This window comes from Osmia bicornis, chromosome 1, assembly GCF_907164935.1.
Source record: "Osmia bicornis bicornis chromosome 1, iOsmBic2.1, whole genome shotgun sequence".
Taxonomy (NCBI): Eukaryota; Metazoa; Arthropoda; class Insecta; order Hymenoptera; family Megachilidae; genus Osmia; species Osmia bicornis.
Window position 1 is genome coordinate 7,514,211 of NC_060216.1, and position 24,175 is coordinate 7,538,385.

General features: G+C 45.3%; 1 protein-coding gene across 13 annotated transcripts in view; it reads right to left on the reverse strand.

Annotated features, from left to right (window-relative positions):
- LOC114875474 (Down syndrome cell adhesion molecule-like protein Dscam2) overlaps positions 1 to 24,175 on the reverse strand; it is a 151,562-nt gene that overhangs the window by 25,821 nt on the left and 101,566 nt on the right. For all 13 annotated transcript variants that reach the window (XM_029185793.2, XM_029185795.2, XM_029185792.2 and 10 more), the window contains 3 exons: positions 18,139 to 18,288; positions 7,287 to 7,612; positions 1,732 to 1,981 (listed from right to left, as the gene is read on the reverse strand). In XM_029185793.2, coding sequence (XP_029041626.1) covers positions 1,732 to 1,981; positions 7,287 to 7,612; positions 18,139 to 18,288 — 726 coding nt within the window. The remainder of the gene's footprint in view (positions 1 to 1,731; positions 1,982 to 7,286; positions 7,613 to 18,138; positions 18,289 to 24,175) is intronic.

Consider the following 24,175-nt stretch of genomic DNA (forward strand, 5'->3'; position numbering starts at 1 on the left):
AATGTTCAGTTAAATTCAGAAACATGTTTTGTATAATACACCTTCAAGAATCATATTCAGTTATGTCTTAACATCGTGATCCACCCTTATTTTTCTCCCTTTATCCTAGATGCCAAGAAGGGAGCCAACCAGTGAAATAACGTTTCGTGGAAGGGTGGTAGTAAACGAAGACGTCAGTGTTTGGGACATTCGCAGCCGGGTGAGAAATGTCGTTCGATGCTTTTCGAGAAGCAGCCTGTATACACGTGACACTAAGATGAAAACGGACGTGGAGTATGTTGGTGCACTTAAGACGGTCGACTGACAGGCTCGTTTAAGGTAATGGATTATGTCACGTGGAAGCAGCATCGCTGTTCCACGGTTTTAAACAACGTCGAGGAAATATTCCGCGAGAGGAAGTAGTTGGCCGTTCGTCCTGGCCGGCAACTTCTTCTTCGTTCGCTTGTTTTTACGCGGGAATTTCAAGTTGCAGCAACACTTTTAGCCTTCTCTCATCGCGCAGCTAGCGACGCGTTTCTTTCACTCGGCGAGCGCATCCTCCGTCCCCGCTTTTCACCCTTCTGACTAAGACAAATGGTATGTATTTATTTCACGGCACGGCAGCCAGTGGATTTCTCCTTTCTCCATTATGAATCGCCCTCGTTAAGCACTCTCCTCTTCCCTTTTTCTATTTCCACGCTACTTCTCAGCTTTTTCTTTCTCTTTCCATTCGTCACTCTTCTCCTTGTTCCTTGCTCCTTCGTCATTCTCCTCTCCATCTTCGTTCTACATCCTCTCCTGCTACTCGTCGAACTTTTTTGTCATCCCGTGGCTCGTATTGCACGCGAGACGGCGACGACGCGAGCTAGACCGCGACGAGACGTGACGCGGAGAGGATCGAGAGAACCGACCAAGTAATGAAAGAATTCGGTTCCACGTATTGAACGAGAGATTTGCCGGGGATGGAAGAAGATAAGGCAGGAGACAGGGGAAGGAGATAAGTCGGAGGAGTGCAGCCAGATGCGACGAAGCGTGGAATCGTGTTGCCAGACTCGGTATAAATTCCAGGTGAAATTCCATGCGAAACTAAAGGGACGAGGATTTTATATTTCACCCGATATCTCCGATCGCTGGAGCATCGTTCGACGTTCCTGCCCGTTCGATAGGAGGAACTTCCAGCGAAAGGAGGAACCTCATATTAACGAACCTCCTCGCGACGATCGTCCAGCTTTTCTACTCGTTAATTAAAAAATATTTAACTCATCCGTCGGATAAAAGTTCATTGTAATATGTATTTTTATCGCACTTGACGGACTTACTTGGCGAACGACCGATAAAAAGTGTGCCGGGTCGTTCAAAGTTTCGCAATAGAGAGCCAGGGGCCGGGTATCCCTTCGGTTAACAGCTGCCCGATAATAGCTTTAATTTCAACCTTATTATTTTCCAACGTAACTTTTATCAAACTTCCAGAAACTCGTACGACCCGAGTTTACGAGCGCTTAGACACTCTAATCCGTCTTCTCGAGTCGCGGGTTACGTTTTAAGCGCGTTCTCGTGTCGTGCCTTACTAGCTCGGAAAGTTAACAAGGTACCGTTAAGCGTCGCGTTTGGGATATGTTTTTACTGGCCATAAATTTTTAATTATTCGAAAGTTCATTTCGCACCGAGCAACTTGCGGGCTGTTTTTCTTAGCTCGACCGCGTATTGCCGGTCGGAGAGGCGAATGAAAATTTAAGAATTAAAATCACTCACCCCCGAGACGTAACTCGGCGGTCGCTTGAACCATCTCGTAGTCGTTCTTCGCGAAACACTGATACATCCCCTTGTCGTCCCTCGCGACCGAGGCCACTCGCAGCGTCGAGCCGTCGGTTCCTGCGATCTTGCTTCGACCGGAGGTGCCTTCCCTCACAGGAAGTCCGTCCTTGGTCCACGAGATCACCGGTGCCGGTTGGCCGGTGACGGAGCATTGAAATTCAGCGTCCTTCCCCAAGTCGACGGTGACCTGTAACAGTTATCGATTCGTACAGGTTTAACCGGTGCACGTTCGTCGCTAAACGTCGCTTTTAATCTTCCGACTGTCCGCGGAGTTTAATATTGTTTCTCAGAGAAAAGTTGGCTGAACGACGCCGAGAGAATCTCATTTTCCTGCAACAGATGTTGCGTGCAGCTTTCGAACACGATTAAAAAAGGACACGAGCTTGTTGCTTCTCTTGCTAGCTAATTTCCACGGCAACTAAGAAGAGCATTAACGAACCATCAAGTACAGCTTTCACGGGCAAAGATGGCGGGTAGCGAGAGAATCTATTTAAAGGATTGCACGATGTTCCTACCAGCATGCGAGCGAACCGTGTATCGTAACAATATAATACAAGAATCCTGTTACGTGGTTTACATCGTCTTAACGCTTGTATGCAAATGAAGCCGGATAACGATGAAATTGAGCTTTGTTCTTGTTGTGTGATATAAAAAATTGACGAGCTAATACCATCCAAAATTCCCTCTTTGTTTCGGAAACTTTGGCGGAGCATCGATAACGTAAGGTATCCTTTGATCTTCACGGGATATTCTAGCGGAATTATGAAAGACCACGGGCACTTGAATCGATAGAAATTACTCTGAGCTCGTGGACAGGAGCTTTTGGCAGAAAACCGTGCTTTCGGGTGACTAATTGATATAATAACTATTCATTGAGGAATGCAAGTAGAAAAGGCTTAACAAGGATACGGATTGCCGGGGTCCAAGCTCGGGCATATCGGTAAATCGAACGTCCCGTTAGCTATTTCATCGTCTACCTGGAAAGCTTAATTGCTTCCGGGTCGCGCGGTCATCTCCCTTTGATCAGTTCGCCGGCTCGTCTGATTTATCATTAACGAGAATCGTTCTCGGTAAACGGGTTGCGGCAAACAGTTTAACGGCGTACCGTACTGCAGAAGCTAATGCGAAGAGCGGTAATAAATTGCATCGAAATACGAAATATTGCGTTCGATCCACTTCCCGTATAAAGCTGATTTACAATATTAATACTTTAACGTAGGTCCGAGAGAAATTATTAAATGAATCTAATGAACATCCTCGAATTGATCAAAAATGAATCGAGGACACGGTAGACGCTGAGAGCAGCAAGTAGAAGAAATTAGCGTTGGTCAGACACGTCAGACGCATAAGCGAACACGTTAGTAGAGGAACGCCAGTAAATAGAGTTGACCTACTGGCATTTCCATATGTATATTGAACCGCTTAACCGATCGACCTAACAGCCCTTTGATCTCTCCCGGAATCCGCCTTATGTATTATTGAAGAGGCCGCGACGACGACGACGCCGATTCCGCGTCCTGATTACCGACGATACATCGATAGATACATATGGACACACACGGTGGTGGGTACACTTTGGCCCGTGTATCGCGATCAGCCCTCCGGTCATGAATTTCGAAAGCGTTCCGAGCGTCAAAGGATCGGGAGAGATTCCCTGGGCATATCGGTCGTGATCGGAGAAAAAAGGAGGACACGCTTCTCTTTTCTGGGCTTCACGGCTGGAAGGAGCGCAATAAACGGGGTCGAGGATATTTATATTCAAGTTCCAGACTGGGAAGACGATTCGCCGCGGTGCAAGGCGCGAACTCGACCGACGGAAAAATTCGACGACGAGGGATGGCGTGTTGAATCGAACTCTCAGCCATTAAATATTGTCGAGAAGGGGATGAAGAAAGATTGCCACGTTGCTCTCACCCCGTCGGCTTTTGTTCAACCGTCCAAAGGAAACTTTCTTTCAAATCCGTAGCCCGTTTTAAATATCCTTTGATACGATATTCAACCAGAGAAACGAAGGAATGGGAAATAAGACGCGCAAGGATGACGCCTTTAAGTGCGACCCAAGGAGGTGACGCGCGAGTTAGTGAAAAAAAAAAATGAACGAGCCAAAGGAACCGAGGCGATCCTCTTCCCTTCTTTTGTCTTCATCTTCTTCTGTCATCCTCCAACGTTATTATGACAACCGACGACGCGTTTATGTTACCGATACGAGATGCCGAGCGTATTTCCTCCTCTCGAAACGAGCCGTAGATGAATCCACGGGAGGAATAAAGCGAATTACGACATGGATGTCTAGAAAAATGAGGCATAAATAATGATAAATTCAGCGCGTCTCGCTGCACCAGCGATATGCCGCATTTTCGATGATCGAACCAGCTAGAAGCAATACTGGTTGTTTGAAAACGGAGTTATACGAGTCTCTAATGGGATAACGGTGTCACCGGTGATTATATTATAGCTTCGACGTTATCCTTTAAAAGCATTTGTACCTCTGCGATGCTTTCAATAAGCTTATTGATTCGCGATGAAGCAAATTCTTTTATCAGTGATTTGTTACCGTGTTCGAAAAGTATTGGCTACCTTTCTCCGCGCTAATATCCGGATGAATCTAGGAAACTCGAACGGAGATCGATCGGAACATTAATTTCAACGTTCGAACAATGAGCGTTTAAATTCTTCCGTGTATAATATTGCCTTCTGGAATGGCGATTTTTCAACATTTTTTTATTAACCCGTTAATATTATTATTCGATTCTCAAACACATATTTCGGCCAGATACGTAAGCTATTCCGAAAATTGCTGATTCAACAATTTATTAGATAGAGGATCGAGTTAAACAGTTGTGCGTAATGGTAGAAGGTACGAACGCTTTTAATAAAGCTTGGACCAAGTCGAACGCGTTAATGGAAGGGTCTGGGTTAGAATGGCGGCCAATATATGAGATAGAATCCGTCCGCAATAATCGTTTCTTTGCTGATGACTGCAAAAGTTATGCGAAAAGCTTCCGGTGAATGAATGCTATTTCATTGGTTCCATTCTGGTGCCCCTCTCTCCGTCGCCAGACCATTTACCAACGCTTAAGTCTTTTCTTTTATATATTCAGTCACCATTCTTACCGTAAGATAGAATAGCTGCTACTACCTTCTCGCATTTCCCATCAAACCGTCGAGTTTTACCCTGTATTTTCCGTTCTCGGTCGAGATCTAGCTGTTTCAACGTAATGATGATGGAACGTTTGAAACAATGCCACGTCTCTGTAATCGAGCGTCAAGCAGTACGCGACAAGTTTGAAAATTTTCATGAAAATCGGATTACAAGAGCGAAAGGTGGATGAATTAACGCGTTTCCTGCTCCTCTGACGTTTCATTTCGAACATTATTAATTATTCCGTATTGCACGGGCAATCGACGCGCCTGTTAATACGCTTTCGACGGCCCCAGGGGCCAAACTCGCACGTTCGATTCGTTGTTTTGACGAAACACGCGATTTACCGGGTCGAAATAGCATTGACCTTTGCTAGATTCATATTTCAGCGATCTATTCGAAGGTTCGCTAGAAGAATCGAGCCACGGGATAATGGTTCGAAGAATCGTTACGGGTCGATCGATCATACTTCCGGTCCCAGCTCGTTCTCGACAACAATACCAGCTCGTCGTACTAGGGAACATCGCGTACACAATTAACGGAGCTTGTTAAAAGATCAAAGAAGTTACGAAGAACTCGCAGCCCCGTCGAGGCCGTAGCTACCAGCCAGGCTACTAATTAACGGAAGTTAATACTAATTAATAGGAGCGTCTCATTCGCGGCAAGAAACGCGTGCTTGTTACTCGTCGGGCATGATATTTACGCAAGGGTAGCTGACTTCTGGTTGGGACGTTTTCAAGATTTATTCGGCGACTTGCAGAAACACGGGTTGGCCTGTCGTTATCCTCGCTCTATCGTGTTTACCCTAACCCGATCCTCAATTAGCCGCATCGGCGAGAATCAGTCGACGACAACGACGACGTCGTTTCATTCTCTCGCAAAGTCGCGACACGAATTTATTCGCGAAACACTCGCCGCTTGTGTAGACACGGCTCTCGAGGAGGTGGTGTTCACCGAACGGAAACGAGGATATCTCGTCGACTTAACAAAGTCACCGTGCAACGAACCGTTAACGCTGAACACGCTGAGCCCAGCCAGTTTGCAGATCTCTCGGAAATAGAATCGACGCTCATTGAGAGAAGTTTCAGAAGCTTCTCCTTCTTCCTCTCTCCCTCTCTGTGAAGGGTAGCAGATACGGGTGAAGGAGCAGCGAGAAGAAAAAAGGAAAAAAAAAAATATAACCATGAAAGAGAGAGGAGCCCTCGAGTTGTTTACAAAATAGAATAAAGGAACGGTAACCTGTTGAGGTATCAGCCGGATGAAGAAAGAGTAGCTACTTATCATCGAGAAGCTCGGCCCTTTTTCCAGAACGTCTCAGACCGGGTCGCGTCGTTATAGAATTTATTTCCGGACGATGGATTCGTCCCTAGAGGTTGCGGAAACTCGAAGCACCGAAGTCTGCGGCAGGTGGATCGAGAAAAAGGTGTCGCGTCGCGATCAGCCACGTAATCGAGAGCAAGCAGACGGGGCGTCGAGATTTCTCGAACGATTGAGATTACCGGCAACGAGACAGGAAGCCCGGCGTCGTTGAAATTCAATCCAACCGAAGCAGCTAGCTAACCTGTTGAGGAACGGCCGAGCGCCCAGAATTTTTCAAGGAGTTCCAACAACGCGATGCAAAGTTGGCGCATCGATTAGCGCGAGACCAGAGCCAAGAATCTTTCGCGATCGCATCCCGCTGTATCGGCGATTTAACTTCCAGCAAAGACGGATCAAAGTTGTCGCCTGAGAAGATAAAAAGGAATCGATTCGATGGCGTTATCCAATCGAGAGGAAACGGATACCTGTTGAAACTACATACAACTGGGGATCAAGTTTTACGCGAGCTCTGCGTCGAGAAAGACTTTCAATTGTTTTTCTAACTCTCATACATTATTAAAATATGCTATAAGTTCATGTAAGATGTTTGGCCTACCAGAAAGTTCTATTCCTCGATATTTGTTTCTTAACCTTTTGCGCTATAATATCGAGTCACACTCGTGATACAAATGAAACGTGTCAAATTTGGCTGGTACTTTCAGTACGGTTGAATTTTAAGTTCAATTCTAATTATAAGTTACCCAGTCAAATTTAAAATGTCGAGGCAATATATAAAATGCCTGGTGTTTCTGGGCAAAGTATGAAATATTCGAATTATTTTAATATTATATAAAATGTTCCTAGGTATTGTATGTAATACCTAGATATTATATAGACCGACTGAGGCAACTATTGAAAAAATCATGGAAGAAAGGGTTAAAAAAGAATTTATAAGATTCGTACTCTTAAAAAGAAAATGAAATATCGTGTCCTAAGAGGAAAAGGTGGTTGATGCAGGCGTAAAGATGAAACGAAAGTACCGGAAACTAACCTGTTGAGGTACTAGGTGGATGGAGAGGCTGCTTATAATGGAGACCTCCAATTCGACCATCTCGGAACCGGCGGTATTGTTCGCGTGACAGACGTATCGTCCGGCGTCCTCCGGTCTGGCTGATTGTAACACCAGCACGCCAGCTCTCGCGTAAATCCTTTCTGAATTGAAGATCATCGTCGTGCCGGTCACGGACTCGCGAAACCATAGATACATCGGCGGTGGTATTCCCTGGGAAATGCACGACAGAACGATCGTCTCACCGGTGCGGATCGGTGCTGGGCTCACTCTTTCGTTGAACCTCGGTGCAACTTGGCTGTGAGGATCTGGAAATAATGGAATAATTTATATACAGATGCGTCCATAGTTTATTTTATACAACTACCACCGTTGTATATTAGTAAGTACAAATAAAGTTCAGTCGAGAAATTGAGAATAGCTGGACATTTTTGGTTGAAGAATTTTTGAAGAATGCTACCAAGTTACAATGGATCCGTGACCCTGTTTTCAAATCTTGTAATAACATAATTTAACGACTTCTTGAGATACTTTTCGACAGCGGTAATTCAGCGAAACAGGATAATTATTTTTCGGATAGTTCGAGCATTTAATAGCATGCTGCTGTTAAATTTCTGCTGTACAGGTTTCGTGCAATATTGAATTACCATTCGCAAACGAAAGGAGCATATTCCTTCAAGCGGATATTCCCGTAAGCGGATCTTCGTTACGAATGTTTGGAGACCGTTCCATCAAGAACGGAATCGGCAACGTTCGTCAAACTTCCGCGTTGAATTCAAGCGGTGCAGCAAAAATTAGGCGAACAATCGAAACGCGCTCAGCGTGTCGACGAACAAAACGTTTCGCTTTAAAGCTCTGACCGAAAACTCGATGGATCCATTCTGTGCCGGTTAATCGGTCGAACGGTTGGTTTCTCCTCGATGAACAGGTAAAATGGAAAAAGCTTGCCATGGAAACATGGAAATTGATATGTTATTTGAATGTTCGCACGATCAATCTTTACACGTTCTTCGGCAATTCGTCAGATCGAAGGTAAAAGGGGAAATTCTTTGGTTACGTTTCGAAGCAGCTTAAGTGTAACCAATGAATCTTAACGACAAAAACGATCACGAGGGAATGGATTCTTTCTTTCGTCAATTTTTCTCCCAACCGTCTACCAGCCCCATAGATACCGTCGAAATACGTTTCGAATCTCTGACTCGTTCCCGGGAATGAAAATCTCCACGGACTAGCGAAGAAAAGGGACAAAGAAGAAGCTATCAATTTTTCACGGTCGCGTAAAATCTCCTTTTGTTCCTGTTACGTATTACCCGAGTTTAGTACGGTCGGGTAAATTTACATTTCTTCTCTTTCCACTCTCGTTTAGTATATAACTTCCACATTACTTTCGCGCTTTAATTACACGTCACGAACAATCGTGCGGCTTACCTACGATCCTCGCGATTAATTCGAAGCGACGACGGGTGTATTTATCTTGTAGAACGTAAAACCATCGCGCGAAATGTTTTCATAACTTCGCCCGTTCATGAATGTCCTATAGAATCCGAATGCATTCAAATATCAACGCTTCGACGCGGAACAATTGACTTTTTTCCCTGCCGATCAACACGGCTGCTCTGTAATTGTTAATTTGCTCGACGATAAATGTTAACTGCGACGCGTAAACGTTTCTCTTGATCGTCTGCGATCGATCAGAGTATACACATTTAATAACTCGAGATACTCGTACCAACATGGATGGCTATTTGTCTTCGCATCTACTCCACGTAGAAGAGAGTGTCGCGATGTTTCGTTCGATCAAACAGCGCTCGATAGAACTAGCCATCCAATTTACCAGAATCTTGCTCGGCTAATGGAGGCCGAAAATAATGGACACCGCACTCATTGAACATCGATCGAACTGGTCAATTTTCATCTGCATCGAAAATTTACTATTCGTTATAGTTATTGATAATTACGAATTTCTTAGTTCGTCATTACAATTTTATGAAGTATATAATTTTAGGTCAAAACTGATCCGAATTAAACAATGAATAGACGGACGGTGTTTGCCGGACGGTCGGACTCCTCCACGTCCGAGCTTTTTTACGGCTGCACTACTTTATAATGGTGCGCTTGCTTTGTCTGGTCGGCGTTATTATTGTAATTTAAGCTGATGGCGTATTGATCGTTGCTCGCCTCTATCTCGCTTCTTCTCTCTCTCTCTCTCTCTCTCTCCGCTTCTCTAGCTACCTCTCAAATTGTCCCTCTTTCTCTCTCGACCACGTTATTTCTCTCGCTCGTGCTAGTGTGCAATTCCAGTTGCCATATTCCAGCAACTCCCCGCCACCACACCCTTGTTCATACCGCCGCTCGTTGCACCGGCTCCTGCATATGTACAGCTCGAAACTTTTTATGCCATTTACATCCGACTTACGCCTCAACGTCAGTGTCGCTCCCGTCGACGTCGATCGGCGTTGATAAAAAAAAAAAGAAAAAAAGTGAGCTCGATCGATGCTCCGATTGAAAAATAAAACAAGAGAAACAAGGGATTCGTTCGTCGATCGCTCTAACGACGAGTAATTCGCGGTTGGAGAGATTTTTGACTCGGCCGATCGGATTTGCATTCATAAATAAAGTCTACACCGAAGGTGAACGAACTTACAAACGTACTAATTGGACTGGACTGCCGCGATCTGTATTAGACACGAGCAAAGCGTAACTTCACAGAAGAATGAACCGATCCTAACGAAAAAATTTAGAAAAAAATGCTTTCCAAGCGGAATGCTCTTACCGAGCGGAGAGAGCATCGTTCGCAGCAGTTAAAAAGTTAAACAAGGGGGGGGAAGTTTAATTAATAGCCGCAGCGGCAAGTGATTTCCAAGTACACAGAGTCGACGACTAGCAACGCGGGAAGGGCACTCGCCCGATGGGCGCGGGCACGATATTTAAACGGAGCAGAAAGCGAACAGACATCTTGATATCCTTTGAAGCATCGTTCATTGACTAGGTAATCCGAAGGCTGCGGCCATCCTCGAGCCAGGCCACGTGAAACGCTTGCCGCGGCGCGGCGACGCGACGGTGGGACGAGGTGCGGAAAAGTACGGGACTGAAGGGAGCGGAAACCACGGTGGAACGATGTCCAATTAAACCTTTCGAGCCGTCGACTCCAATTAAGACTCTATTAAATATACACCGTCCGCGTGTATCGCCGGTTAAAGCGAATTTCAAATGGCCCCGGTCTTTTTCATGTATTTACCTGGAACAAGCAACTTCACCCTGATAAACTTACCACTAATTAGCCAGTACAATGTGTCCCTTGTCGAGCGTTGCCAGCCGAGCTTTTCGCGTTCGCCTTTTGCCGCCGTTGGAATTCTTGCACGAGTCTCGTTACCACCATCCGTGTTACCACCACCCTTTTCCACACCCCCGCCTAATAGTTCCTTAAACGCTCGTAACACGGCTTTCTGGCTCGGCGTGGCCGTCGAAAAGGAAAGTGAAGGGCAGAAAAGAAGAGAAAAGGGAGGGAATGGTTCAAGTTGAAGTGGATTTTACGTACCTCCTTAACTATCGCGGAAACGTGTGTTAAAGTAAGGAAAAGGGTGGACACGTATGGAAATCGACCACGTCTCGCGATCGAGTCTCGAAACTTGCGAATGTGGTTTCAACTCGAGTTGTTCCCCGACTAAGACAGAGGGAGAATGAGAGATATGCAAGGATATTTAGTGGATCGTTCAGGCTTCATTAATTAGTTAGCAAGACGAGCTTCTACATTAATTGTAGCTATATTACCGGCAACCGTATCACGTCGTTGACTAATTACGTCATCGAAGCGGCAGCATCTCGAACCGATGGAGCACATAGGTAATTTAATGCCAGCCGTTGATTGCGCTTCAGAATTCAGGTCACAACGCGCGACACCGGAGCGCAATTTGCGCGCAGAGAACGTACCTACGTTCGTACACGTATTTCCACGCGTATCGTCCAACCGCAATTCTGGATAATTATAATTCCTTGATTTATAGGTATAGACGGTCGGCCAGCGAACATTGCCGTAACGAGGATTTTCCTTTCGGCTTGATCAGATCTTCTGGCTTAAACAGAGCTGTGAAACGTATTCATTTTCGGAAAGTCAACACCTTTACCTAGTTACGTCAATGATACTGAAAATCTGGCTCATTTTATCAAGATCAGAATTACCGGATATCGAGCAAGGTGGCGGTATACGCCGGGAAACACTCGAACAAGGCTGTAACTCAACGAGAATATTAGATTAGAAGGCTGCCGTTGGAAATGAAGATTTATCGTGGCGAGGATGCTCGAAGGAAACCGCTGGCGAAAGCTCGCCTTTGGGAGCGTTGCAAGCTCAACGTCGGAACTAACGTGTTCCGGATAGAAAATGATGTTTCCCGGCTATGTTACGGGAGATGTATGCGATCAAATCTTTTAATCCTCTGTGAAGCATTCCAAGGGATTTCTTCGCGTAAAACTAAAACGCGATATTTAAGCTGTCCCTGTGAAACGTTCTATAGAAATATTTAAACTCGTTTGTACACTCAACGTAGTTGCACATTAGCTTTCAGGAATTACTGCCGGGGATTAATTAATTCGTTCATTCAAAGTGTTTTCCGCTTTCAGGAATAATGATGTATTTAAATGTATCCCCTTTGCCTGTTCAATCGCATTTACATTTAGAAAATAATACTTAACTCGGAGTAATGTTAGATTGTTCTAAATACGTTTATCCTCGAAACACGTTTTTCATAATATCGTAATTAAATTTCATTATTAACCGTTTATTTCAATATGCACTTCTCCCGATACTTTTATTTATTCAGTCTTTTTCCACTGCGCAAACAATATTTGATATTCAAGTAATACAATGCCCAACAAATATAACTAAACCGTACCTCGATTGTATTAAAATTTCAACGCTATACGTTTAACTTTCACAGATAACCGTTCATTTGAATACATTTCCCTCTCGCACCTCTGTGCACACAGTCGCCTCGCATTCAGAAAATAATATTTGATATTCAAGTAATATAATCCTCAATAAATGTAATTGTACAGTTGCCTGATTGTAATAACTTCAAACGTTACGCTATTCGAGAAATAACCTATTCAATTCTTCCCGTATTCAGCTCGCTTTTGAAGCGAGCTTGCACTTTCGTCGCGCATTTTCCTGCGTAATCCTAGAAAGGGTCATTTACGTAGGCCAGTAACAATTCCGTGAGAATCTTGCTTCTTCGTCAAACACGTGTCCACACTCCTACGAAAGCTGCTTAAAATTTAATCCACGATTTATTGCTCGCGAAAAAATCACAGATTAAGCTGCTCTGTCTCGAAAGCTTCACGCGATTTCCACCGAACGATGCAACAACGTTTTGATCCTCTCGTAGATAGTTTTTCTCTCTCTCTATTTGCACTCGCGAAATTTTCTCTCGTTCAAAGCTTTCCAACGAAGATTTACGTGTACGCGGAGCGTCAACGAACAAAAATATCCTCTTCTTCCTTCGAGTTTCCACAGCGAGCAGTTTTCTTTTTCTGCGAACGAGCGTGATGCGTCCGCGTGGCTTGCGCGTTTGTTTCCCCGCGACACAGGGTATTTACCCGCACCCTTCCACCCTCTTTATACACCGCGTACCCGTATCTTTCGTTACAAAAACTCGCGTGCGAATAAACATACTGGTGGCGAAAAGCGGCTGAAACGACGGCGCGCGGATTCAGGGCGTGGGCTATGGAATAGAGCGCGTACCAACGGTGTTCTGTTGTTAAATTAACGGCTTCGTTCTACAGCTGTAGGATTAACGCGTCATATTCCGGGGACGAAGGGGGGTTGGTCGAAGCGTGAAACCCAAGAAGATTGATACGCGACCCGTAACCCGGTGTAAAATTCAAAACTCGCCGAGAGAAATAACAGCTACGGTGAATAATGCATTCTAGCGCAAATATTTTAACGCGAAACAAGAAAAATAACTGGTCGCGACGTCGTTCGTCTTCGTCAATGTACGCACCCTTTCGTCTCCTTTCCGTTTCTTATCCAACCCCTAGGCGAAAAGGCTGACGTTTCGCAGATTCCTATTTCCTTCTTCTCTCGAATCTGGTAATTGTTACGTGATCCTTCTTCAACTTCAACCCGCCAGATGTTCCAGGGAGTACCATTTCCAGCTAACCATTCAACTATCATAACAATCGGTCGAATTCGAGGTGATAGCGAAGGAGGAAACGGAAGAAACCACGAAAAGGGGATCTCGGTCGTGCAATTCGACTTTAGGAGCGGAATTCGAAGAACACCGAGGGCTATTACTTGTCTAGTTCCTTACAAATCATCGTATTCGTTGGTTCCTTGTTCTCGTTTAGACGGTAGTGTATGGATGTACGTACGTATATACGTGCAATGATGATGCAGTACGTAGGTAGAGGTATATAGGGAATGGAAAAGAGAGATACAAGTAGGTTGAGCTCGATAAGATTGCGGGGTAGCGAGCGAAGGGATTGGAGCCGTGATGGCTGCATTGTTTCTTGCCGACGTTGCTCCGCAGACTGGCTGCATCCTGGCTCCGTGGATTGTACTTTGCGTTTTCGTCGACTCTCCAATAGGACGATATCCACCCTCCTCCATCTCCGTCCTCTTCTTCTTCCTCTTCTTCTTCTTCTTCTTCAACCCCGGCTGAGAGTATTCCTCTTTATCTTTCCGCCCCTTTCGCTCGACCATCTTCGTCATTGACCGACAAAAAAGCCAACGGAGTATCATAAAAGCGTGCCGCGAAGCAGCCGCTCGCCTTATTCCACGGATTTACCGAAAGTTCAACATTTTTCTCGAGCTGCCAGGCGAGAGTCTTTAAAGTACTTAGAAGTAATACCGTGAACGTGCAGCACAGCTAACTCGTCCACCATTTCTTTTGTTCTTTCTTTTCTTTCTCTTTTTTTTTCGTGCTTCTTTACACCGTCTCGAATAATCGCGATAAATCTGCATTTACGATTTCCAAGCAGCGCGTTTATCATCGCGATAACAGCAGCGTGCTCTCCTCGTTTTCCTGGGTCCACCTCTCTCGGCGCCGTGAAATTTCGCGGATACCTCGGAGCACAGGTTTTCGTAGGGAAGCTTTCAAACTCTCTTGCATCTAATTTCATGAGTTATGCATACACAATATGGTTTGTAAGTAGTTGAACATTTGGTTAGGTTGAAATGTAACAGCGGCTGAATGCTATTAAACTGTGCAACGTAGCAGATTGTGAATCAACTTATTCATTAAGGAACTTATTAGAAGTTTAAATTGAAACATTTCATTCTTCGTCGGTTGCTATTCTAAATCTTGCTCGAATTCGCGTTCAAGAATCGTTACGAGGAAGATCGGCTAAAGATCGACCGTTGAAAAGAGGAAGTTTAACTAATATATCACGGTAATCTTTACGCTCCACTTCCGTTTTCTCCACACCCCTTCTGTTTGCTCTCCCCTTGTTTCGTGGAGTCAGCGCTCCATTCACGCTGACTGATTTCCCGCAACGAAGCAGTTTGTCGCCAGCTTTTACGACTTTCGCGGCAACAATCGCCGTTGGAAAATCGTAAATATAGCGACACGTTGAGAAACTTTTTGGCGGGGTGGTTCTTTGCACGCCGGATAACCACGGTGTGAGTTAGACTTTGGATTTCGGTCGAGACACGAAAGAACGGTCGCGAAACAGCCGGAGGTGGCCAGTAGCTATGCAGAAGCTTAGCTGGTGCAAAAACCACGGCGTCGACGAGATCCGGCCAATAAAGGAGATGTTCAACTAGCCAAGAAACCGTTCGACCGTGGTACCAACTGGTCGCTCGATTGAATCGAGAGTCAGCGCGGAAAGAAGCATCCTCGTTGGCTCTCGAAACTGAAACTTTCTTTCCTACCGCGAACTTCCCGCGGAATCGAATGAAACGTATCGCTCCGGCCGTGATATCAATTGATCGTGAATCATGCAGAAGGAAACTCTCGGATGTACCGATAAAACTTGCCAGATTCGCCGGTTCACGATGCGGCGAGAATCAACTTGCTGCTCGGAGACAACATTCGCCGTTGATTGCATTTTCGAACTGAGTGGCGTTGATTCGTGGCTGCGAATATAATTAAAAGTTCCGCGCCAGAACGGTGGAAAAGTTTCGCTGGCTTTTCCATGCTCATCGATTTCCGTTCTGTTTTCACGCTAAGTATTCTGTCGATTCACCGTTCGACCAACTTGACACGAAAATTTCTCCCATTATCTATACGAAGGGAAATATCGAACTGTATCAATATTTGGAGAAATCTGATCATATTTCTTCGAGTCGAAGAGGGAACGAGTAGAATTTATTGTTTCTTAACGAATGAAGTTTCTTCGGCAACTGCCCCGTTGACGGAAACAAAGCTAAACGTTAAAAGTCGGGAGTAACTCGAAACGATGTATGTACAGATTAAACTTCCGTGGAAAAAAGTTGCCGGAGGAAAGGCGTTCTCGAATTTCGACGTCGTTCGAGTGGACATCGAGAAGGGAAACTGGTGAAACGTTCCGGGAGTCGATTGAAGCGCATCGCGTCGAGGCGAGGGTGGGTCCATTAGGAGCGTGGTAGAGCGACCGCGTATCTGGCTTAAGGAATTCGAGTTTTTAAACGGTTCGCGGTTCATCCGGCTCCGCTGTTTAATGGACAGCCGGCTTAAAAGGCGGTGCTTCCCTAAAATGCTACGATGGCGAAGTGATGTAGCCGCCTCGTGTCAGCGGCGAGGAGGGCAAGTAACGGGTGAGAGGTTGCGAAAAATGCTAGAACGGGTAATGGCGGTGACTATGATAAAAAGAGGGACGGACAGCTACTGCGGGGACGAGACACTGATGCGAACGGACGCGTTCAGGAACTTGCGTTTCCTCTTTGCAACCCTGTTTGCCGAGATCGATTAATTCCCTGCCGTCTTAAGGCTCGCTGGGATTCGAAGCGTAATTTAGCTAGACGTTTGCGTAATCTTGCATCTATCCGATGCTCGTGGTTGCAAGAATCTTATCAAATAAACTTCAACTCTTTTAATGAAAGATCGCTTCGAATTCTTTTATTTCAGAAATTCTGAAGAATACTCGTCCGCTCGAAGTAACAATCATTTCAACTCTTTCGTTACGAGGGATCATTATAACGGGCAAGAGACTACAATAGGTTCGTTCTTCTGTATAGCGTCCTTTTTAGGGCGTTTTTGTCCAAGTCTCCCTTAACGAAAGGATTAAACTTTCCTCGAAGGAAACGACGCAGTCCGACAATATCGGAGTAACTTCATATTAGCGTCGATTTTGAAATTCTCTATCGTTTTGCTGCTTCTTCGAAACGAGCAGTCCGAAATTCTTCCTTCGGCTGCACTTTCCTCGACAACGACTCCTGATTTCGCCGTTTGAGACGGCGCCGTGCGCAACTAACGAACAATATGTTCATCTTGCATTCGATTCCGTGTCTTCTCAGTTCCAACCGGTGCAGCATCTCGGCTTACACTCTGATCATTAGCCATCTATTGTTCCAGCCGCTCATCCACATTCGACCCATTTTATGTCTTATGAATCAGCAGCTCTCAAACGCCGGTTGAAGCACGTCGATGAACTATCGTGTTCGCGGTCGGATCGTTAACAGAGGTTGTTTACGATCGTTTTGATAATGACGTTTTCAACGTGCATTGACCATTTAGCGTGCACGGCTGGTACGTTATAAAACGTTAAAGGCGGCCTGGGCCAGTGTTTTGGGCCACATGGCCCTTGAACCGCGGCGTACCAGACAGGAAACAAAAGTTTCGTAGGAAAAACCCATTTCCCCTCTTGGAGGAAACTTTCTCCCCGTCCGCTTTTCCAGCACGCACCTCTAAGGACGAAGCGAGTTCGCTTGACTTCCGGTGACAGAAGCTGCTCCAGCATAATGGCTATTAAAGCTGTCGGTCGCGGGTCGTACGTGAGCGGCCGTTCGTTCGGGGCATTTCTCGGGGATAACCAAGCGAACGTTTCGCGCATCTACTTAAACACGAGCGTTTATATAACGATCTCACGCATACCTTTTGCATAGTAAATCATAATGCATTGTTGCGCGTTTCCCGTATGGCAGCCAACAGGACGCTAGCTAGCTTGCTCGCACGCACGCTGGGCTCGACAGGTCGCGTTGCTTTCTTCATGAATAAATCATGAACGTCCGAAATGCTAATGGCCGAAACGTTCGCGGTGCACGGATCTACCGGTGTTTCTGCGTTAGGCGAAGTGCTTCGAGTCGTAAACAAAATATACCGACAGCGCTGAAAATACGAGCTGATTCCGAATGGTCGACAGCTTTTACACGCGTTCATCGCGTATTGCTGCCGGCAAATAGGATATAACCTAATTACGAGCATTCTCTCGATGTACGTTACACGCGTTTCCTCGAGCGTGTCCTGCTATCGCTGCTTTATGCGAAACGGAAGCCGCCATTGTTGATCTGAATTTGATGCGTTTCCGGTAAATCTCAGTGTTCTCTCATGGTATCCGGGATTTACTCGAAGAAATGTAAATACTTTAACTTTAGCATCGGCATTATACGTCAACTACAGGAAAATGGAGCATTTTACCTATTAATTCCAATAACACGGCAGGGTAATATAGTCGGGGAAAATAAAATATTAGCCCGCATATTACTATCATTTATCGTGGTGGAACATTCAAACCGTCCCCGAGTCAGACGCGATCCGTCACGTTTCCCACAGCTCGCTTCGAGCTAACTCAACTTTCTCCCTTGCTACCTGGAGCAACGCTAAATTTCCCCATGCATTTGCCGGCATTAAATATTCACTCGAAGGAAAGTTTGACAGCTCGCGAACGAACGGTTCGCAGGTGGGTATTGCTCGCAACTTACCGGTGACCACCAGCCTGGCGTACGACGAACTTTCCACGGTGTCACCAGTGACACGGTGCACCGTCCGGCATCGATAACTCGACTGGGCATCGGACGAAGTGACCGAGAACACCAGCAGCTCTCCAGTGGGTAGCATATGATGTCTGTCATCTGAAAGCAGACCCAGATATAATTGAATCCACGATGAAAACGATACAAATACTTTATTTCTCTCCTTTTCTCTTCGTCTTGTTCTTTTTTTCTTTTTTTTTTTTTTTAATAAAAGTTTCAAGCCAATCGTTGCTCGTAGCGGTCGAGCTTCCATTAATATGCAAATTTCTTTAATGGAAAATTCTCCTCGCGACGGTGCACGTGTCGTAAATCGAGGAACAATAAAAGGAAAATGAGGTGCGAGGAAAATGACTCGGAAACTAGGCCCGACGATTTTAATGGGGGTCACCGTCGCCATTAAACGGCCGTGTAAAATGAAAATTCGAGCGGTGCAGCATCGTGCCCCGGCACGTCGCTTACGTTTCACCGAAATAGCGGAACCTGATGCGCCCGAGGGCAACTAGAATGCGCGCTGCAACCAGTTAATTTCATACAGTCGCGCGCGGATCGATGCTCGTAAAAAAATCTCGCGAGTTAGCTGTGCATCAATCCTGTAACCCGACCTCGACGCGGCTACATACCTTCCGTGAGAGGGGAAATATAGCTTGCGAAAGCTCATTTTACCTTCACGCGATATAATCTGTTTTTCTTTTTCGAACGGAATCAGGATGACAGAAATATAAAGATAGGTAGAAAAATTGTTGAAGTGATATAGGTCAAGGATATAGAAACAGCCAACAGCGAATGTTATAAATTGAATTCCATGGAAAATGAACAGAGCACGAATTCATCAAACAATTTATTACTTGGGAACGTTTAAAAGGTATGACTGAATTCTGCAAGTAAATGTAATATGTTCGAAGAGAATCTTTCGTTCCAGGAATTCAACACGACGTTTCAGAAAACGAGAGCTTCGATCTTCTGATTTCTCGAGGCAATTATATTCAATGGAAGTATCAGTGCAGAGGCCAACGACACCTCGGCTCGAAGCCCTTTACACACGATCTAATCATAGCAGTCTATATTTCGAGGAACCAATAGACGCGATACAAATTGGTTTGCAAAGCGTCGGGTATAAAGGAAACATCAGAGGTGGTATTCAACGAGTAAAATGAAACGGCGTGAAACCAGAGGCCGAGTTACGGGCCGCGCCTTCTAATGTAAATTACGCGAAATCGTTGCACGAGTGACGCCATCCGGCACAAAGGGACGCTTTAGCCGCTATTTTTCCTGCTTTTTTCTCCCGCTGACACGAAATATATTACGTAAATTCCCCTCTTCCGCCAGCATTTTCCAGCCCGTCCATGTGTGGGTGTGGGTCTGTGTACCGTGCGTGACGCGGTAGAAAATGCATCGCGCGAAAATGTTTTTGCCCGCGTTCGCACCTCCGCGTATATAAACGACTGCATTTGCACCGATACAGTATTCATGCTGGTTGTCCCTCGTCCCAACACCCACTGCCACCCTCGTTGGCCGGGCTCGCGTGGCAGTGTCAATATTTCGACGTTCGTTGCGCGCATCTCCCGCGCCACCGTGTATTGCATTATTCTCGAGCAAAATTGCTCTGCATTCTAACCGGTGCTACACGACCGGCTATAAATGGAGCTAGCGAAAACGCCCGTAAGTCTGGTGCCCGCCGCCTTAAAGGTCGACGTGTATGCACACCATCGAGCGAGAAAGCTGCGGTGTGTGCTTGAAAGACAGGCAAAAGCCAAGGTTCTATAAAAATAGCCGGATAACCGGCGAACTCGGCGTGTTTCGCATTTGCATACGTCGCTCGCAGACCCAACGGAGGGAGTTTTATTATTTCGCAAATTAGCCGCGAAAACTGCTGAAAGTCTCGGCGGTGGGAAATCGCTTCCGCTTTAAATCATTAACGTACTTGTGCGGAGAGAATAAAAAAAACTTTTATTTTATGGAAAAGAAGGAGAGAGACGAGGAAACGGGGATAACGCGAGGACGCAAAAGCCAACGGCTGACTTATCGCGTCGCTCTGCTACTGAAAATTCTACAAACGTACGAAACCGATACAATTTATCGACGCAAACGACAGAATATCATCGGTACTAAGTATTTATAAATTTATAACACAATGGCGATTGCAGATTTCATGAAATTTATTACCCTTGCAATTCATTTTTTTATTTACTTAATACCAGATTATTGGTAGAATTATATTTGAGCTTTATTTGATACACGCTGCACAATTGGAAATCTTCGAAGAGTAATTAGTATTCGATAGAGTACAACAAGGAAATCAATGTCTGCGATGAATTTTTTATCAGTAGCTGGTTAAAATGGCGACAAAGGTAGAGGATCACCAATGGGTTGGATTATGCCCGGGAAAATTTCTTTCTGGCCGGAAAACTTCGTTTCAACCGCGCGACTAGAATTTCGCGCGCGCCAATAAGAGTAATGGACTAGGACAGAGGGTCCGCGGTATAAAACATTGAGCGCGAACGGCGTGCACTACGGCTGCGGGAGGGAAAATGACAGACGTCTATTTGGCTGATGGCACAGGATTTAACCAACGTTCGGCCACGCGAATATTTTTGCACGTACACGCGGAATAATATGCTCGAATAAGCCGGGCCGCGATACAGAATAGGACCCCGTTGCGCCATGATTCTCGTGGCGGACGCGGTGGAAACAGGCTCGGCTGTTCGTTCGAAAAGGGACGCCATAGACGTCGAGAGAAAAAAAAAGGGCTTGAAAGGAGAAACGGAAACCGATTTCGCGGATTCAATCTCGCTGCAAGTCTTCGTGACTACGCCCCTACAGGAGTACGCATGAATAGACATAACGGATTTCCGGCCGGGTCAAACGAAACATTTTTTAATACCCATTAACGAGCTGAAATGCCATTTAGTCGGCGTAATAATTCTGAGAGCATCGGTTTCATGAGAGAAACACCAACCTTTCCTCTTCATCTCCCATCATCGTATGGGACTACGCAATTTTTCCTCTCCTCTGGCGCACCTGCGACCCCCTTTGACTGCGACGCGAAATCGAGAATACAATGGCACGCGAGCGAATACGAGCGGCGTGCTTTTAGCCTGGCGATGATACCAGGTGAACGCGTATTGTTTCGATATTAGAGGACCAACAACGCGGTATTCGTATTAACATACTGCTGAGGAACAGTAGATCGTCAATTATATTCAGAGGTTTTTTGGAAATAACCAATTGAATAAATGAAATTTTTCTTTTGTACGTCGAATCAAGAATAGAATGTTTGTTAGCTTTTATCGAAATGCATTTCTTGCTCCGTTAATTCTGGCTCCGAGTGGATGTTTTCAGAGTGTCGTCCAGATTCTCGGTTTTAAGGAAACTTCCCGCCGTTCCCAGGTGCAACGATTCTCCAGGGAGAAAGAGAGAGTATAACGTAATAAATCATCGCAGGATTTTCGAAACGCTCACCCCTCCTGCGAGTCTTGTCATTCGCTTATCGGGGTTATGAATCTCGTACGAGATCGCGATAGAACGGACGCTTTAAATCGCGCCAACTTTCCCCGTATAAATCTTTTTCGCCTCGCGACAGCTTCCGTTCAGCGCGTCCTTTCAATGGGATCTTGGACTGATTAACAGCTGGATTGTTTGCACCTTTTCGAAAGAAGGGGGGAAGCAAGTTGATATTCGATACAGGAACTGCCATAGTTGGAAACAGAGATATGACACGAAACACTTTGATAAAAATTAATTTTAGTTAGCCAAATGGTAGGCTATATAGGCGTCAAGGATATATAGGCGAGAAAGGTACTTTTCAACTTTCCCGTTTTATTCACTGGAATGAACTTCAAACTGTTTCGGTTTGTTAAAAGCCTGCCTGAAGTTTCTCCGTGGGAACATCGAGTGCACCTTATTTTCGAAATTGCCGTGGATATTCCTATTCGCCTGGGCGAAAAGCGTGCTGGTACACCGAAGGGCGAGCAACGTTGTTGAGAACTGTTCGGAAAGTTTGCCATTCTTGTATGAGCGATAAATCGATATCCGTTAGCTGCTCTCTGTGCCGTCGCGTTATTTCTCGACGATTTTAGAAAAGTTTTTCGGAACACCGCTACGTAGAAAAACTTTGGTTTTAAGCTGGTCGCAGGTCGAGCATGGTGTCGCCGTTTATTTATCGTCTCCCCGGGGGCATAGCAATGAAAAATGCACAACTAAGAAAATGGAGAAAAGTAATTTCAACAGTCGAAAGTTGACTTTAAGCGTTTCCAAGGAATCGAAAATTCATCGCCGTGTATTAGAGAAAGTAAAGCGTCGAGTTTGGATTTGTCTGTCGTTCCTCGAACAGGGTTAGAGGGTGGAAAAGCCTACAAACGAGTAACTTTCGGTTTGCCTAACCGGCAAGCTCCGCGAAATCTCGGAAGTGTTATGAATGGAAACAGCCCCGGGTCTGTTATCACTGCGATATCGTTAATGCGTTGTTTGAAGTTTGCATTTTACGTATAAACACCGGATAACATGAACCGTTTTCGCGTCGATTCGCTCGTTACGAAATCTGGATCGAGTTCGTTTCTATCCACCTACATATAGCACAAAAATCCTGCTATCTCTTCTGCTGGTTAAGTTTAACTAACGATCAAACTTGCGACCCGAAGCGATTTAATTTCTCCTAACTCTCTGATGTCAACTCTTGCGCGGATCGGTCGCAGTAATTGCATCAATGTAACCGACTTATAGAACGAATCTGCTTTAAATTAAGGGACTCGTCGAATGCACGGACCGTGGAGCACGGGTCAAACGGATGCCAGGGAGAGAAGAGGGAAAAAATAGGCCAAGGTGGAAGGGAGAAAGAGAAACGAGAAGGGAGCAACGAGCTGAAGCGAGCGAATCGACGCTGGAAATGCATAGTTAGACGGAAGGGCGAGTACTGCGAAGCAGAAGATAGTTCGAAGCTCTCTGTACACGTGGGAATGATCATCGCCCCCCTCAATCTACCCTCTGGCGAATTTGCATTGTGGCCGGCCGCTTCGTGTTTGAGCTGCACTGCAGCTCGTTGCATCTGCCCGGATCTACTCGCTGCACTTTAATCCGAGAACCATCGATGATCTCCAACCGGTATTCGACCGGCACCGATTGTTGCTTTTACTCGTTAAATTAACGAATTGAACGTAATCGATGCTGTTGCAACGGTGGATTGAAAGTCGTCGCGAGGAATGCTCGACGCTCGATGCATTCCGATGCACTTCGATGCAACGCAGCGAAGCGGTTGTGGAAATAGAAACCGTGACAAGGTTTCCAGCGACCTGTGTCTTTTATTACAAAGTCGATCGGATCGCAGTCTTATCACGACTTCGTGTTCGAGATTGCAAAGGAATTATTAAAGAACTTCTCCTTGCACCTCGATGTGTTTGCACGAATACGATGAACTCGATTAAACGGCTATTTAAAGGAAGAGGTTCGATCAAAAGATCGAAGAAATATGTTTTCTTTCTTCTGATATAAATCGGTAATATAAATAACTAACGATTAGAGAGTGCATGGGATTCAAAATTGGATTAATCCAGCATTAATGATTTAGTGGATTCAATTAACGAGAACATTATTCGGATTATGCATTTAAATTATTTGGATTAATGTTGCGAATGAGTTTCTATCATGCAAATTTGATTTGGCAAACACTTTTTAACACAAACGTACAGGTAACGATTTATCAGTTGGAAATTTCCATGCCATGGTAACAGAGTCAGGGTGGGAGAATCGATTTGGTATCCAGTGCTGACCGTATCTGGCCTACATTACCTTGTCCACGCTTTACAGAGGACTAGATGAATCGTGACGTCACGAGAAAGGACTTGCGAGAATTAAAAAAGGATCGATTACGTTGATATTGAACCGAGATTCGGATCTTCCATCTTGTCAGACTGTTCCATTATGATAGAGGTAGCTGGATTTTCATTAAATACTTTCTTTTGTACGAACCTGATATTGGCCAAAGAAATTCGAG